This window comes from Hesperophylax consimilis, chromosome 3, assembly GCF_061612785.1.
Source record: "Hesperophylax consimilis isolate HC1 chromosome 3, BYU_Hcon_1.0, whole genome shotgun sequence".
Classification (NCBI taxonomy): Eukaryota; Metazoa; Arthropoda; class Insecta; order Trichoptera; family Limnephilidae; genus Hesperophylax; species Hesperophylax consimilis.
Genome location: NC_142838.1, coordinates 7,354,622 through 7,372,693, shown reverse-complemented (window position 1 = coordinate 7,372,693; position 18,072 = coordinate 7,354,622). Strand labels below are relative to the sequence as shown.

General features: G+C 34.0%; 2 protein-coding genes across 2 annotated transcripts in view; both read right to left on the bottom strand.

Moving 5' to 3' along the window:
* Positions 1–5,649, bottom strand: part of Lrrk (Leucine-rich repeat kinase) — a 99,968-nt gene extending 94,319 nt beyond the window's left edge. The window contains exons 1-3 of the mRNA XM_089647564.1: positions 5,360–5,649; positions 4,361–4,555; positions 3,802–3,967 (exon numbers count right to left, since the gene is read on the bottom strand). Of these exons, the coding sequence (XP_089503690.1) occupies positions 3,802–3,967; positions 4,361–4,555; positions 5,360–5,410 (412 nt within the window). The 5' untranslated portion in view covers positions 5,411–5,649. The remainder of the gene's footprint in view (positions 1–3,801; positions 3,968–4,360; positions 4,556–5,359) is intronic.
* Positions 5,650–8,342: 2,693 nt separating this feature from the next.
* LOC149424872 (uncharacterized) lies at positions 8,343–11,631 on the bottom strand. The gene is made up of 6 exons (XM_089650839.1): positions 11,454–11,631; positions 10,989–11,160; positions 10,558–10,673; positions 9,873–10,017; positions 9,483–9,607; positions 8,343–9,289 (listed from the first exon to the last, which is right to left on the bottom strand). Exons 1-6 carry the CDS (start codon positions 11,476–11,478, stop codon positions 8,622–8,624), a joined length of 1,251 nt encoding a protein of 416 aa, XP_089506965.1. The 5' UTR covers positions 11,479–11,631; the 3' UTR covers positions 8,343–8,621.
* Positions 11,632–18,072: the final 6,441 nt, after the last annotated feature.

Sequence of the window (18,072 nt, the reverse complement as noted above, 5' to 3'; positions counted from 1 at the left end):
TATATTGGACTGACCTATGGTTGAATTTGCCCTAGCAAATCTCTAAAATAAAGTGGGAATCTTAGCGACATAATTGATGGAAGTCGTATAGTAAAAAAGTAAGCATAAGTATTGCACATTTACTTCTGATAGGTTTTTTTACGTCAACCCAACTATTTTCAGCTCGCATCGTCATTTCTATTGACACATTAAGCCACGCATATCGAATTTCTACCGATTTATAACAAGTTTCTAGTTAATTCTTTAAGTTCAAAAAATATACATGTTAGTTTTGAAGATAATATCTAAATATTTCTTATTCCGAAACGTTAGTTACATGAAATTCCCTAGATAGAAAAAATCGCAAAGTAAGCTCCGAAATGATTTAAAACACGTTTTGTTCAGATTATCTGAAAATTCAAATTTATTACGAAAAACGCTTTAAAGATTTCCGGTAACTATCTTATTTGAAAATGCCCTGCTAACCCGTAATACTCTCCTGCCTTTGAACAGTCGAATAAGGAAAATAATATTCAACTTACTCGGTTTACTCGTAAACAAAATATAAAGAAAAAGCCATATTCCACATTTCAGACCATAATCCACAGTTCCACTTACGACCGCGAGCTTCCAGACACTGTGTAATTTAATAGTTTTACGAGCACGTGATCAATATTACGATTTCAAAAGTTGAAATTGAAAACGGTATGATAAAATGTTAATTCTGCACATTGACGCTTTTGCACAATCACTTAAAATGACTCTCTTCACTTCGAAGATCACGACATGTTATTATAATTATATATTCAAATAGAACAACACGGACTGAAGCCCAGAAGACCGGCGTCTTCGACTAGTAAACATGAAGTAAAGCCGGCTGATATGGAAATCGGACAGCTGTCCACGAAAGCAATTTTCACGATTATTAACAGATATTAGTCACAGTATTCACCCATTACAACACTAATTAATATCCCACACGATGCATTAAAGATTATTAAGCGATTTCCTACTGTTGCTTTCGATTAAATAACAACGCGTTACGGTTTATTATCCCGCTCATTTGACTCGATTTTGACATATCGTAAAAGCGCGCGCACGCCCACCTATTTCTGTGTGGCCAACCTAAAAATCGATAATGAAATGGGAAACGGGTAGGTAGGTGACCGTGTCAACATGGTGCCAACGCAGTCGCATTGGGGTGAGAAATTTAGTTGTCAATTTCGGATCTCGGAGAAGGAATAAATTAATTTGTAAGATGGTAGGTAGGTACCCATAATACAAAAAAGTTTAAATCTACGTAACTACTTTGATTCAAACGAAGACAATAATATGTATGTAATTGAGTTATCGGTTTTTACGGAAATAAGAGAATTTTCCGCGTGAAACTGTTGTTTTTTTACGATTTTTTCTATTAAAAAAAGGTATTTACCCTACAGAAACTAGGGATACGCTACACACATTTTATTTTAAAAATACTTTGTAGTAGTTATATAATAATGAGGGGTAAGTATTTCATTTTCTAGGAATGTAAATAATGCATTTTAATAGTTATCTCTTTAAAATTAAAACCGATTTTTACTGGGCGGCCATTATTGTTGATGTCAATATTTTAAGGGGGGGGCTAGGGTTTAAAAATATTTTTTTTTTTGTATTTTTTATTTTATTTTTTAAAATAAATGTTTAATAAGTTAAGAATATTGTGTACAAATTTCAAGTTGATTGGAGCAAAATTGACGAAGTTAAGAGTATTTTTATACCTGTCGGATTTTAACCCCTACCCGACCATACGTATAAGCCGAGCAGAGCAGGAAGCTGAGAGACAAACTAAAGAAGGCAGGATTCGTCGTAGACAGGAGCAAAAAGGTGCTTTAGACATCATGGATAATAGCAACATCCTTTATGGACCTGGCATTGATGATTCAGTGTGAAGTGTGAGGTAAGCCGATAAAATTTGCTTATAAACGTTTAATACCAGATTTTTTAGTGTTCAAAACTTTAAAGCGTTTTTCCCACAACTCACGTTTTCAAAGTCGGTGCCCGTCATAACTTCAAAACTACTGCACCGATCCTTTTGAAATTTTGAAAACTATTTATGTACATAATTTACAAGGTAACGCTGGGGAGTTTTTTTTCAAATTTGTTAATAATTATTATTTTACAATAACAAATTAGCCGATTTTTTTCACGAAAAATAGCGTTTTTCCCTTCAAAGTGTTCCAAAAAAGTGAAAAATTAAAATTTCGAAAAACCCTCCCAGCGTTACCTGGAAAAAACTATTATCTAACGAATGAACTTTAATTTTTTGATTTCAGATGACCCAGCACCGAGTTATGAGGGGCACCGCCATTCTCCTTTTTTTTGAGACACGTCCGAATAATTGCTGCCATTGCCGTATTTTTTAATATTTCTCCGTGAAAATTTTATACAACATTCTTAAAATGTCATACTTTACTGTACTGTTAGATTTAATAAAGAGATTTTAACTGTGTTGTCACAAAAAATTCACAAAAAAATGCCTTTTTTCGTACGAATTAACCCTAGCCCCCCCTTAAGGTTAGTTTATTTATTTTCTTATTTAAACCAAAATATGAACCTATGATTCTAAAACAGGTTCTTAGGTTGTCGTCAGTTTGGGTTTAATTAAAACATAAATAAAAAACAATTTAAAATTATTTTGTCAAAACATAGTGTGAAGAAAATATGTCAAATTATCTGTTTTTTTTTTTATTTTTACGAAATAGCTACTAAAATGCATTACTTTCCATTTTAGGAAAATGAAATACTTAATTCTCATTGTTATCTAATTGATACAAAATAGTTTTTCTATTAAATGTGGGTATTAACCATGTCCCTATTTTCTGTACATTTCCCAAAAAAAATTATATGTATATAATAAAAATATTATTATGAACATAAAAAAACCTTATTTAAATGTTTTTATTCCGCTATATACTAATTTTTACTTTATTATAAGAATACGAAAATGCCTCCAGAAGCAGAAATAGCTGTCTCACATAAAAGTTACTATAAATTATAGCAGAAATTTTATTCATAAAAACAGTTTTTTTTTAATTTCCATAATAATAACATTATTATTTCAAAATACGGTAAAGTTTCCTTAGTCCGCTTACTTGTTAATACGCACAAATTATTTAAATAACATTTCGTTTAAATAATTGAATACAGAGGTATTTTATTTAGTTTCGACTTAATTACTAAAAGAAGCAACTATTTACATAGCGGGAGAGGGTAAAAGATGCATTGAAGTTCTATTTTTTTTCAATCTAAGTACAAAATTTCCTGTCATTTTGCTGCCATTTTAAATTTCGTTAGCACGAAGTGACCTTTGGCAAAAGGTCGCTTTTGGCAGTATCAACCAAAATATGCACAAATTATGTAAATAACCCAAACTAAGGACTAAATAACCTATTTTGTGCATGTTTTTCCATCTTCGCCCACATAGATAGTTGTTTCTTGTAATAATTAAGTTTAAAAAAATTGTTGCTTCAATAATTTTGGCGTATTCAGTAGCAAGCTTTACTGAAAATATTATAGTTAAAATGGAGTTCTACAAAATTAACTTTAAAACAATAAATATTGAATAATTGTTTATTTCAGAACTTTCAGTAACTTAGATTAAAAATTAATTGACATAACACAGAAAATACTTTTTTCACTGTTTTTCTTTGATGTATAATCGATAATAATAATTATGACTGCAAAAAAGTAAGTAGAAATTAAAGAATTCTAGTCCGCTTTCGAAATATTTATATTATATTCCTTTAGGATAGAGGCATTTATAAAGGCAAATCAACAAACCTTGAGCATCCTTGAGTATCTTGGCGGTGGGTGTGTGACCAGCTAGTTCAGCAAGCAAAAGAGAAGTGTGGCCAGCCGAGTCCCTCAGGAACCAGGAAGCCCCGGCCACCAGGAGTTCCCTCACATTTTCGGTGTCTCCCCTCTCCGCTGCTATGTGTAATGGAGTCTGTCACAAAAACTCCAGTTACTGTCTAAAGATCAATGCATCGGAACATTGTCAGTTTCGGTGGTATTCATTTGTGATTAGTCATACATTCTGACAGGCTTATATGGTGGTTATCATCAGAGGAATGAACACTGCAATGGCTGCAGTTCGATATTTATACTGAAGAACAAATCATTGCTTGTATTTTTAAGTGATGACCACAATTAAGTAGAGTTCAGCTGCAAAGTGTTGAACTATGATACCACAAAGCTTGAGAGATGTTGTGAGATGGAAGAAAAGGAGAGGGGGAAGTTTTAGGAAGGTTAGTACCAAGGAAAAGGAATGAGGTTTGACAGGACTAAACTAGACAATCAAAAAATAAACAGAAATATTGTATTAAAAAGTTAATGTTACCTTGCAATTTCCACGAGGTCCACAAGCCTTGTTGGGATCAGCCCCTGCCCCGAGGAGAATAGGAAGACATCTGGATCGTTCACAGGCTGCGGCAGCATGCAGTGCCGTCCTGCCCCAACTGTCTTCCGCATCCACCAGCCCTCCCTCGCTGCTCACCAAGTCTTCCACCAGCTCCGCATTGTCCCATAATGCGGCCTAGAGACAAAGAATAAAGAAAATCATAATACATATATTAAACACTCAAAGTCACAAATTTGAAAGATAAACTACATCCTAAAATATATTTTTGTGTTTATAAGGTGATCAAACATTGGGATTATTATTTATAACTAGAAAGTGATCTACTTAAGCCTGCCATTTTCATAACAGAATAATTTAATCTTCATCCAAATAAATTTTTACAACATTTCTTTATGTAAATTATTTATTAAAATAAATTTCAACTTGGAAAGCAAAGTTGATCAGTATTTGTTATTACATTGTTTGGTTAAATACTTAGTGGGAAATATTAAATGTAGGTCAATAAACATTAAACAGACCATTGATATACAAAACAATGAATGAACACCAGGATGGTCAGTAAACAAATGCAATTATATGTTATTATCTGGTTGTTTATTTAAGGCATACAAAGAATGAAAGTAATGCGGAATATGGTTTCAGTTAGGAAATATTTATAGCAGAGTCTGCACACAGTGGGATTAGAAAATCTTTGCAAAATAATTATGATATGGAAAATATACCTAAAAAAGGTTGACGAGACAACCCATGTAAAATTATATCTGAAGAAGGGTGGTAATTTTTTCGACCCTACGAAATTATGTATTTATAAATAGTATTTATGTATAATAAATACATAGTTCGAAGAAAGGTGATATCTACACAAAAAAGTAAACAAAAACGTATGGATTTTGTGCACAGAAAAATAATCATGAGACATATTAATAACAATAGCAACCATAACTTTATCCACATTATGATGATGAATTGTATAAATACCTGGTGTAATAGTCTCCCCTGAAAATTGTCTTCTTCCGGAGACAAGTCCATGTCATCAGGGATGAAATTTAATTAATGAAAATAATTAAATTCCAAGTAATTAACACGCATGATATAATATTCATGTTGTTACACTTTCATTTGAGCCATGATTTTACCGATGAAGGTAAAATATTAACTAACAGCATGTTATTTAGTTTAATAACCGCACAAAACAGTGTGCTAAATTCATCGAATCAACAATTTAGCGCAACCAACACTAGCGGTGAAATTTTCACTTCCATTCGAGTTTGACAGATGGTTGCATTTTGACAGATGCGCAGCGAATGTTCGGTGCTGCCAGTTACCTATTTTTAACTATCAAATGGTCACACTAATTTTGTGAATCCAGCAAATTGGTTTCAATCACTGCCGTCTCTATTTTTCAATAAATGAAACAAAGTTAGGTTTGTTGAAAAAAAAACAGTTGGTAAATACATAATAACGAATATTTTTTATTTTTGTTAATTTCTATACCCATATGTGTCAGTACCAAATAATAATAATGAACGCAATCGATCAAAAGATCCACTTTATGATAAACTGGTTTAGAAATATGCTATTTTGATCATTGATTTTGATATTTTTATAATATTAATAATATAACCTTTCATATTTATTATTCTTTGTGCAGTAGAGGGTAATAAAAAGATTTTACACATTTATGAATGTAAAAGACAATCCATAATGTGATTGTGATCACCATTCTTATTTGTAGAATTTATACAATAAATTAAGGTATAGAGAACTTATGGACTGTGGAAGTCCATGATAGAACTGCACCAATCCCATACTTCTCAATGTCAACAATACCGTCTCTGCTTATTCTGCTTCCATCTTTTCCTAGAACTATGAGCTTGGGAATACTGCAAATTTCGTACATAAAACCAAACTCCAACACAATTGGTTCTCTATATTCTATGGCTATCCAATCTCCATGATTTTTAAATGTTTCAAGCATTTGCTCTTCCGATTCGTCCTTTGAAATAAATATGATCTCAACAGGCAATCTACGACTCTTCAGCTTTGTATACATCTGCTTCAGCGTGTTCAACACGTCTCCCCTTTCATCGAACAATGCAGAAAAGAAAAGCGCAAACACTGTTATGTCTTTAAAATGGTCATCTTGAATATAGTTACATTGTTTGTTGATGAATTTAGTTGTGGATAGCCACTCCATTATTAAAATTCAAAAGACACAAAGAGTTGATTGTGTTTTGATCACTCACATATACTATAGAACATAAATAAACCACTCTCCTATAGAACCTGTGCCATAAATAAACCAATGACCTGTGCTGTCAACTGTTGTGATATTCTTTTTTTAGAATTTTATGTTAACTTCATTTTACTATTATAATACCTAACCACCGGTAGGTACTAATTTTGTTGTCGATATCTGTAGGAATATTCAATAGAGAAATAAAATCAAATAATTATATTAAAAGCTTTTATTATCATTCCTAAATTAAATTTTACGCACTTAAGAGCAAGTATTTAAATTAGCATACAATTCATGTTTTAAAATACAATAACTAAAGGAATGAGATGTGAGACATGTTTCGGCAGCTCTCGAAATAATGAAGCGAGTTATCCAGTTAAACCGGTATCACACCTGATCTATTTCAAAGAATCTATGAAATAGATCTGTGAGAACAAACTTCTCTATGGAATAGAAACCTAAAGTTGAATTGACTTCAACTTTCGTTCTATAAATTGACCATAGATTCTCAGACTTAGATCAGGTGAGAATGCGACGTTAAAGTTAAAATCAAACTCTACATTGTTGATAGCATAATGTTTATGAACAATTTACAATCAATACATATTTAAATAAAGTAAGTAAAATTTTTGATGCAAGTATTATGTTCACAATTATTAACAGTTTCAATTGCAGCCTAAAATTAAAAAAAAAGATATATTCCAATTGCTGCTCTTACAATTTGAATGCAAATGTGTATACAATATGAGTGTTGTTAAAAGAAATCACTTGTATGATTTGCTTAAATATAAGATCCACTAATAAAAAACAAACTAATTTAGAAATAGAAAAGTCACACAAATGATAAAAGTCAGTTTTTGCATGTAACATAAAGACGCAAGTTCCTTTCCCACATACATGATTAAAATTTGAAATGCCTAGCTCCTGTGACCTAAAAACTAATTCTGTAGAGTGCTGAGAGTCAAAATCCCATAACACCAAGTATTGTTTTAAGATTACCAATTGGATTCCCTGGCGCTCAATGGATACAAATTTTTCATATCCAATGGTTACTTTTGGTACTAATGATAAGTTGACGATGTATTCGTTTTGAAGTGCAGATAGTTTAAACCTTTTATTGAATGATTAATTTGCCATTTGCATAATTCCAAAGGTAAATAAAATGACTAGTGATCAAAATCTGTGTTTAGGAAGCAAAGATGGAGGACAAATTATTTCTGACGATTGTCCAGTATTACACAGGGGCGTCGAAAATCCTCATTTGAAAATTTAATATGAGACTATAATATATATAATTTCATAAGGTAATGATGATTCATCAAAATGAACAAAACAATAAGAAAAAAAAAATCAACACATAATGGAAACAAGTTTTTTTTTTACAGAAATACATCTATTTTAAAATTTTCGCGCCATTTCTTGGGACGGCTAGAGGCCAATTTTAGAAAAGTGCGTGCATGTACGAGGGTGTCACCAAAAGTTGATAGAATGCATTGACAACGAGTCTATCTGACGAGTTTCAGCTGTCGTGAAGTGGGTTAATTTCCACATCCAAGATTTCATTCATTCTCAAAAACAAAAAAGAAATTCAAATATACATATTTAAAAAAGCATGTTTGAAAACTTCAAATATTCAGACAAATCTAGATTCATAGATGAATTTTAAAATTGTTTCGATTCAAAATCGAAGAGCTGCTTCCGTTTAATAATAGGCAGTCGATATGAGATATTGAGGTACGCGGATTAATCCATACTATGTATAAAATGGGAATTAAAACCATTTGTTTGGTTTTTTTAAAAAAGAACACTAGTTTCCGGGGTTTCCAGTTAAATTAATTTTTTACATTGTCATAGTATGTAAAATTATTGCACTTATCGTGGAAATTTGTGAGAGTAATTTTATCGAGTTGTTAAATTCTATCCTAAAAATGCAGCAGGTTCGTTGGGCAGGACAACTCGAATAAAAATAAGTTTTAATTTAGACAATAATTAGGAATTGTTTTACATTTTGGAGGTGATGCCTAGTCTGCCGAACACGTTAGATTTGCTTCTTTTTGTGATGAGACTCGATTTCCCCAGTCTCGTCTTAACGCTACTCTTTTTGGACAATGTGACTGGTGTTCGTTTTATGACTTTTTTGGTCATTGGAACGACTGTGGTTACTTTGGACATAGCAACAGTTCTTATAGGGGGCACCGTGGGCGCATGTGGGGGAACGTTTGTGGTTGCACGGTTTTCAATTTCTTTATAATCAATGTGGGAAGAGAATTTGACAGATTTTCGCTGATGGGATAGGGGTAATTTGTCTCTAACATTGATTGGTTCTTCATCAGCTCTCATAGTTCCTATTTTCTTGGCAGATTTGAATGTATCGGCACTAGTTGTCCTGTTGAGGATGATCTTTTTAATAGGCGAAGAACCTTTGAGAATCCCTTCATATTTGAGTGGTTCATTACTATCGGAGGAGTCCCTTCGAAGACTGTCGCCTTTTCCCCCCAGCCGAGAGAACACCGTGTTGCTGCTACTTGTTGACTTGGTGATATTCTTCTTCAGGCCTGTGATGGTCACTTTTGGCGGAGACTTGTTGGGAGAAAGGGATGTTCTTGATTCTTCATTCAACCCCAATCGATTGAATACACTCGAAGAGATTTGCTTCTTCATAGATGGTACTGCAAAAATATGCGAAACAAATGAGTCAGTAAAGTGCTGTCAACATCTTTTAAAAATAATTGTTATTACAGTTGGTCAAAAGCAAACAAAAGCGTTTGTTTAATACTGAAAGAGCATCATATTATTTGTTACAGTTTCATATTGGATTAGTACTTCAAGATCATGCAAAGATAATAAAATAAAATAAATTACATTTGGAATCGGATGTTGAATTGGTCACATATTCTTCAAAGACATTTTGCTGCTTGAGATTATCCCTCTTGTGTTTGGTTGGTATGGTAACTTCTACTCTTCCGTCATTTGACTCTGGAGAAGAGCTTGGAAACAATAAAATATATATAAGTTGAAAAGGACACTTGAGGTGAAAATTTAAAAAAAATGATAGTATGGAACAGGTTATAAATTTTGCTCTGCCTTTAATAAAATGGTTGCCATGAAAATTATATTGGTATTAAGTCAATAAAATAACAATAAAAAATCAACAAAACGTGAAAAAGTCATTAAATTTGCAAGCAACAATATTTACGGTGATAGGAATGGTAAAAATATATTGTCGGTACTCGGTAGGAAAAAGTGGTATACCTATGACTGCCCGGAGTGACGACTTTCCTCTTGGTTCCTGTGATATGTATGGCCCCCAGTCTCTCCTTTACACTGGCCATAGAATTAGAAGGCGAAGAGCTTACAGGAGGATTGCGTGTGTAATGTTCTAGCATTCTCGTTGTGGCTGTAGATCATAAAAAGAAAATATAATAACCTCAACCCTACCGAGGAATTAAAATTGTTCATGTAAGCACAATGAGTTGATCTAAATTAACTAATTAATACAGCATCTACATGCATAAGTAATAGGTAGATAGAGTAGGGGAGAAGCAGACTAAAGGGGTAATAAGGTTAGGTATTTGGAATCATCTTTAGCACAGTTTAAAGTAATAAGAATGTAAAACACGGAAAACATTTAACATACAAAAAAATATACAAAACATCTTTAACCTTTCAGTTAACACTCACTGATATCTCATGAAATCTGCAACCAATACACATAATCACTTTCCAGTGGTTTCCAGTAAGATCGAAAACACTGCATTGGAGATCATGCTGATCTTCCAAAGCGTCAAATACTACTGAGGCCTTCATCATGATGTTTCAGGCTAAATGAGATGTGAAGTACAACGCTACGAAGAGTGGGTCGTTATCCAGAGTTCTCACATGGGTCAGTCATCTCAGGAAATTGTAGGGTCAAAGGGAAAGATAGCAGAATACCAACGTGTAGTGGGTTTGGCCAGGCCAGGTCTACCAGCTACCGCAGCCACGGGGACCTTGGGACCAGATATGCTCAGCACCCTGTCTCGAGCTGTGTCATCATGAAACTTCTTGGCATGTCTAAAACAAATATTGAAATTAATATTGAATTAGAATCATCTGGTAACTCATCCACATAAAGTACTTATGGCTGCTACATGGCGGATTATTAAAAATACAATACAATATTCTAAAATAGCTCCAAGAATAAAGAGTAGAGTGTGGGAGGACAGTTATTAAATCAATATTTTATTATTATTTTTAATGATAAACTAATGTTTAAGACAAGTTTTTTTTAAACATAGAACAAAGGGAACCAATTGTTCAATTCCCGTCGGCGGCATGTATTTTAGGTGTTTTGGGCTAATAATTATTGCAAATAATTATTTCACTTACTTTAAAATGGCAATGACATCTCCCAAACACGTAATTCCCATGTCCCTCAAGTATTCCTTGTTTAGATCCAGGAGCATGTTCATCTGTATCCTATTATCTGTAAAGGTCAGAGCGTAGGTGGCCCCGATACCCGGCGGAAGCCCGGCCTCTGAGAAGAACTTTATCCACATACCTGAAAGAAATCAAACATTTAATAATGAAAATAATTATTGAAAACTTATGAAGTAAAAATAGAATATTGCGAAACAAAGTATGTGGGAGCTAGTGGAAGTTTGACAAGATTTAGGGCAATGGTTAGATAAATTTAAGTACGACAACAAAACAAAGTTGTATAATAATTATTACTTTGAAAATAAACACATAATTTGCTAATTCTGTATGATGTGAGGTGTCAAATGACAGATACAAGGTAGGTAGTGAAAAACACGGGTGAAATACGGTCAATTGCTGCGTATTATTACTTACTTTCTGGTGAAGAATACGTTGCCATTGTGTGTCTATTGATCTTACGACTTTAAATAAAATGTTAATAATATGTCATGGTCAAACAGAATGAAATTACGAAGATAGAATGTGATATCGTACGAAACAAAACACACCGAACGACTTAATTCGAGGACGCCATGATTTTGGTGTTGCCAGTAATGCCATAGTAATGCCAGTTGTTGTCAGATAGAATAATTACAATATGCGTACGTCGCGCCGGGTTAATGATGTGAGCCGACTACAATTGCCTGTCTTTCAAAATTAGATCTTATTGTTATAATTGTAAAGCCTATTTTCATGAAACAGTTATTACTTATTTATTAACAGTTATTAATCACGAACTCGGGCTTAAGGCCGAAATTTCAGTGCCAGTGTAGTATATATTATTTATGTTCAGTACGTTGCTTGTAGTTCGTTTAAAACTCTAATGAAATTACTGAATCATAGAACCAATAGCAGTAATATTTCGTATTATTCAAAACATCCTTTCTTTTTTTTATCTGTCAGGATATTGCCGTAGTAAAGTAGCTTTTGCCGTAACTTTTCAATATATCTGGCATAGGACGAATAACTAGGCCAATGGCAATTATACACATATTTCACCAGATGAGTATTGAAAATATGTATCAACCATGAATGACATAAGATCGACAGTAATCAGTAATATGTCGTCGCTGTTAAATCAAACCGGCATAAGTCTAAAAATTGAGCATTTCAGTTTTTGATGTAAAAAAAAAAATTCCCTTTACTTATGTCAAACCGGCATATCGTATAGTTGAATAAAAGTCCGTCGGATGGCGTTGGGCCGGTATACATTTACGCGAAAATCGCAATTTTTTTTAGCAGAAGACAGATCTATTCCGCAATACGCCAGTTGAGAGTGGTTTATTTATGCGCCATTTGTTTCAAAACTTTCAAGGGGGAAAGACGTCCACCATGTAAGTAAAACTGAATTATCTCACAATAGTACATTTTTTTTACTACCCAAATATGACTGATTGTATGACTTATTGGAATATAATCCGGTTTGCACACATAAGCGTTTATAGCAGTCCCAACTAAAACAAACCGCCATATATGCCAAAATATCTGTTCCGGGTAAAATTTCTCCCGGTTAAAAAAATAAATTAAAAGAGGCAAATTTAATAAAAGAACTTTAGCAAAGAAGATGCGAAACTGCGGTGAGGAATCCGAGTTTAAAACCCGTGGAAGAGTGAACCAACTAAGCATGAAGCCTCCTTGCGACAACTGTAAACTCAACTGCACCGAAAAAATTGATGAAAACTATCGGAAAGAGATTTTTGGAATGTTTTGGGCAATGGGAGACTTGCAAAGACAAAGAGAATTCATAAAAGATAGCACACAGGCAGTTGTTCCCAAGTATCAGAGGATTACATTGAATCGTAAATGGGAAAGGGGCTATAATAAATCATACTCGATAACGAAAGATGGAGAAAAAATACGGGGATGCAAACAATTTAAAAAAAAACTTTTGACCTATCGGACAGAGCTATTCCTACAACCTTTGAAAAACAGACAGAAGCACAGTTGTGCAAGCATGAAAAGGATCGAAAGTTGAATAAAGAACTCGTGAAGAGTGCAAAGGTTCACATAGAAAAAAAATCCCAGAATTCAAAGTCATTACTGCAGATCTCGAAGTTCTCGGGAGTATACCGATGGTGGAAAATCTATTGCCGAACTTCACAGAGAATCTCTGTGAAGCTAAGAAAGAAAGGAGTCAAACCTTGCAGGAATCAGCTACTACCAGTATAGAGGTTTTTTCAAGTCATACAACCTTTCTTTTTTCACACCGAAGAAATGTGATTGTGGTTGGTCTCATTTACCAAAACACGAAACAAAATACGACAGAATATGAGAATCGTATTCTAGAAAAGTACTTGTCCAGATGAAGGACTTGTCCGTCGTAGCAGGATACGACCTACGGGCAGTGCTGTCATGTCAGCAGGGGGAGGCGTGTTCCTACCAGTGGCGGCCAGCTAATATGTGCTCCCGAGCGCCGAACAACCAATAAGATTTCCGACATGACTAATCACAATACGAAACTCGGTTCGCTTATAATATCTCATTCAAAAGGTACCTACTTATTAAGCGCGCTTAACTTGCAGACCGACTTTGACTTGTGCCTATGTTCGTAGCAGTTCGTTTTCGATTGCGATCCAAAATTTAACTGCTTTGTCGCATATTCTGTGGAACAGTCGAAAGCGTGGGTACATACCAGTTCATACTATTCTTTGCAAATAATACCATATCATGGACGGCGTTCGGGGTTTTACCACCACATCAGAAGGAACGGTTTATTCAGTAGAAAGTTAAACTAAAACGCGTATGTTTAATGTTATTGTCGATATCGTGGTTTCAATTTACCATCTGCTATTTTCAGCGAATGTTTCGCTTCTTCGATACAAGCATTTAAGATAAAATTTGTCATTAAGAGATGAGTGATGGTCAGATTACTTATTATCAGTTTAGTCAGTAGGTACTCGCCGTTGCCGGGCACGGTCTGTTGAATTAAAAAATGTTCTTACTCTGCAAAAGTTTTTAAGTTTAATTGCAGGTTATATCGATCTTGTATATCAATTATTAATAAGGTATATCAATTGCAGGTTATACTAATTTATGATTACTTTTGTGTTTGTTCAAAGTATAAATTAAGAATGAGTTTGAATGTGGAATACATTAAGAACAATAGGTCGAGTTTTGAAAACAAAGTGATAATAAAAAATGCCGGTCCACCTAAAATCTGAACTGATAATAAAACAAGAGTGAAAATCTGGATCGAAGAAGTTTACTCGATCATTTAACAAAACAATGTATAACAAAGCTTCGTAGCTCTGTGCATGTGATCAATTGAATAGTTTATTTTGTTTTACGTGTTTAATTTACGATGTTGATTCAGTTTGGACAATCAGCGGTGTTACTGATGTAACTCACCTTTCTTAAAAAATCAAAAAACATAATTCTTGTCATTTACATTTCCAAAAAGTTTTGAGCTTACAGGTTTTAGGAAAAGTTGACACCAGAATGCAATTGGATTCAGGCTACCGTGCCTAAGTTAAACACCATAATGAGTTATTTAATAAAAATCGATACAGGTCAAATTTCCCAGAACATGATTTCAATGTGACGTTTAAAACGTATGACTTCCTAAATAAAGTTCAGTAAAAGTGAAAGATTTTTCAAAAGCTAACGGCGCTTTATCAATTTTACAAATTTTTTATAGTACTTGTTTATTAGAAGACTTTCCCGAGACTGTGAAATTACTAAAACTTTTGTGCACCATTCATGACCTTTGGAATGACCTCAGTTGAAAGCTAAAGATGTTTCTCAACGTTAAAAATAATAAATCTTTTTTAAACACGTTGAGCCAGGACAGACTGAACGCATTATCAGTATTAAGCATTGATAGAGGTCTTGGCTAAACAAAAGGAGCAGAGAATAGAACTTCTTTGTAAATAGGTGCGTACCTTGATTTAATTTATTTTATGACTTAATGTTGTAATCCGGTGAACCCCCATATATTTTGACCACCGGCCGCCACTGGTTCCTACTCCTACATTTCAAAGCTAGCCGTTAACAATAACAATAAATTGCTGAACTGAAAGCCGACAAAACAGTAAATTGTTACACTTGGGATGAGACACAGGGAAAAAGAGGCGTTATTGAGATTGGGAGCTGTGTGCTGAAATATCTGCAAGATTTAAATGACAAAGCTGACTGTCCAACAGACGTCTTCTTTTACAGCGATAATTGTTGTGGACAACAAAAAAAACCTTTATGATGGCAATGTACAATTATGCTGTTACAACATTAAAAAACATAAAATATATCACATACAAATTTTAGTAAAGGGACCCAAAACGAGGGGGATTCGGCTCACTCAACCATTGAAAAAGATGTTAAAAGAGCACTCCGAAGCGGACCGATATACTTACCTTCCCAATACGCCATGGCCATAAAAACATGCCGAAGAAAATGAATAAACGGGGCAATGGGAGCATGAATCATGTTCTGATGCAAGCTTATTCCAAGAGACTTTCCATTGAGGAGAAGAAGAAAAATGGTATCCTAAAGTTTGTTACCGCCGGGATAATACCGTCAATTTATTCAGATTTCTATAAACGATCGTGAAACTTTGAAGTTACCAGCAGAGGGAAAAGCAGTATTACGGTAATTGTTGTTTAAAAAAATTGTGAAGCAATAAATTATTTTTTCATTGACATTATCTTTTGTTTTTATACCTAAAACAGATTCCAAAAGAAGAAGCCACTTTGACACAAAAGCAAATATTACACTGATTTTAAAGCCTGGCATATCTGCATTTTAGATTTATTTGCAACTACTACTTCAATAAGAAGTATCCGTCTAAATTTTACGCATGCTTAAGACGTTAAAACGAGAATATCACATGCGAAATCTAAGGCGATGCCATACGTAATAATGCAAAATCATGTGTTTTTGGTTTGAAAATTTGGTCGCCTAGAAATGTTAGAGATGCTTTAATTAAATACTGCGAGTAGAATACATCTTGGCCTTTGAAATAATCGAGTATTTTTTAGATAAGTTTTTTTATAAGCCCAGAAAAAAATAATGTAAAGGCCTATGAAAACTGCTTTAAAGTTCAAAATCTCCTACTTACGAACCCATTTTCGGTTATGATTTTATTGTGTAATGTGGCAAATTAAGTCATCTATAAAATGATCGAAAAAAAAAAATATTTTGCCTGAACATCCACAAAATAAAATAAAAGGCACTTTTTGGCCATGTTTTTTCTTGAATAAATCAAAACAGGCGGATGGTGTTAAGCGGGACTTTAAACCTTATCGCCATCTACGTAATGGTTGTTATTGATAGCGGCTGAATTTAAAATATTACACGACGAAGTGCATCGCCTGGTGAAAAATATGCACATTGCAGATATGCCGGTTTGATTTCAAAGCGACGATGTATTCAAAAAGCTATCGTGGGTATTACTTTTATCTTTTTGTTTACCTGTAAATTAGTAATGTTGATACTTACTTCCTTATCGCAAATAGTAAATACACGTAGCGAAATATCATTCAAAGCCACCCATAGGTATATAGTTAATTAGTCACTAATTAGTCACTAATTGATAATTAACAAAGTATCAGCATAGATTATTTCAACCAGGTATTGAAAAAGAATCTATTTTCAAATTTCTCCGTAAGTACCTATACATAAACAGACTGAGTGGTTCTCAACTCAACACGGAACAAAGATGTCTCAATTTTTTAAACCATGGAATTCATTGATTATTCGTTATTTGACGGAGGGCGAAAATAAGGACATATGGCAGGGACGCACAATACAAACTCTTCTGTTTCTGGGCCGTTTCTATAATGGCAGTTTCACTGTCTGAGGATGAGAATTTTTACGTCCTGCCAAATGTCCTTATCTTCGCCCTCCGTCAAATAACGAATAATCAATGATTTCCATGGTTTAATAAATTGAGACATCTTTGGTCCGTGTTGAGTTGAGAACCACTCACACATAAATAAACCACTCACTAGATCAGCGTTTCCCAATTTTTTTTGCCCCGGAACCCTTATCGATCATACTTTTCTAGGCAGAACCCTATTTTTATAAGAAAAAGATAAACTTGTAGTTTGAATACTTACATGTTTACCATGAAAAGAAAGATCAAAAGTTTTGTGTAAAACTTAATTCAATGTGAAGAGTTTTTTTTTTTTTTTTTTTTATAGTGAATACCTCACAAGAGTCCCAACTGCTCCCGTCTGGAGCCAGTGAGACTATGGCATCCCCAATTGGGGGATGTTGTGAGGCTGAAGGTAAGTGGGGAAGGGAAAGAGGAAGGTGGGGAAGTACCTGGCTATTCAGATCTAGTCACTAAACACGGCTAAAGCCATTTGGAGCAACAGAGTGATATCTTTTTACATTTTTTGTTAAAATAGCATTGACATCAGGCTTTATGTCAGACAGCTGAATACGAAGATCTGGAGCTGCATCCAGTCTGTTTCTGTATTTGTTTTTTGTGTAAGCGTAAGCCGAAAAAACAGTTTCACATCGGTAAGTGGTCACAAACGGTAACAAAACTGTGATAGCCTTCTCGACGACTTCTGGATATTCGTTTTTAAGTCCAATCCAAAACTCATCCAGATTAGTTTTTTCTGAATTAAACTTTTATTGTAAGGAAGAAGAACACATGATATCATCCAAAGCCTCGTTCTCTGTTGCTGTAAGAGTCGACGGTGTCCTGTGAACTAGGAATGGATTCTGTACCCAGTCAATGTCCTGCAGGTTTTTTTCAGGAAAATACTCTTCCAGAGATTTGTTGAGGGCCATCAAATGTTCGTAAATGCATTTTTAAACATCTGAGATTACTTGCAACTCATTTTTTTCCAGAAACTCTAGTATAAAGATGTCGTGTTAGCTTTGCAGGTGCCAGAGAGCTATTACATATGATTTTGTTGCAGAAATAAATCCAAAGGACAAGTAAGATTCGTCATATTTTCTCTTTTTTGAAGTAGTGTTGTCCTGAGATTGAGCAGCCCTTTTAGTCGTTGGTGTATTTTGTCTATCCTGCTCAGGACAATATCCT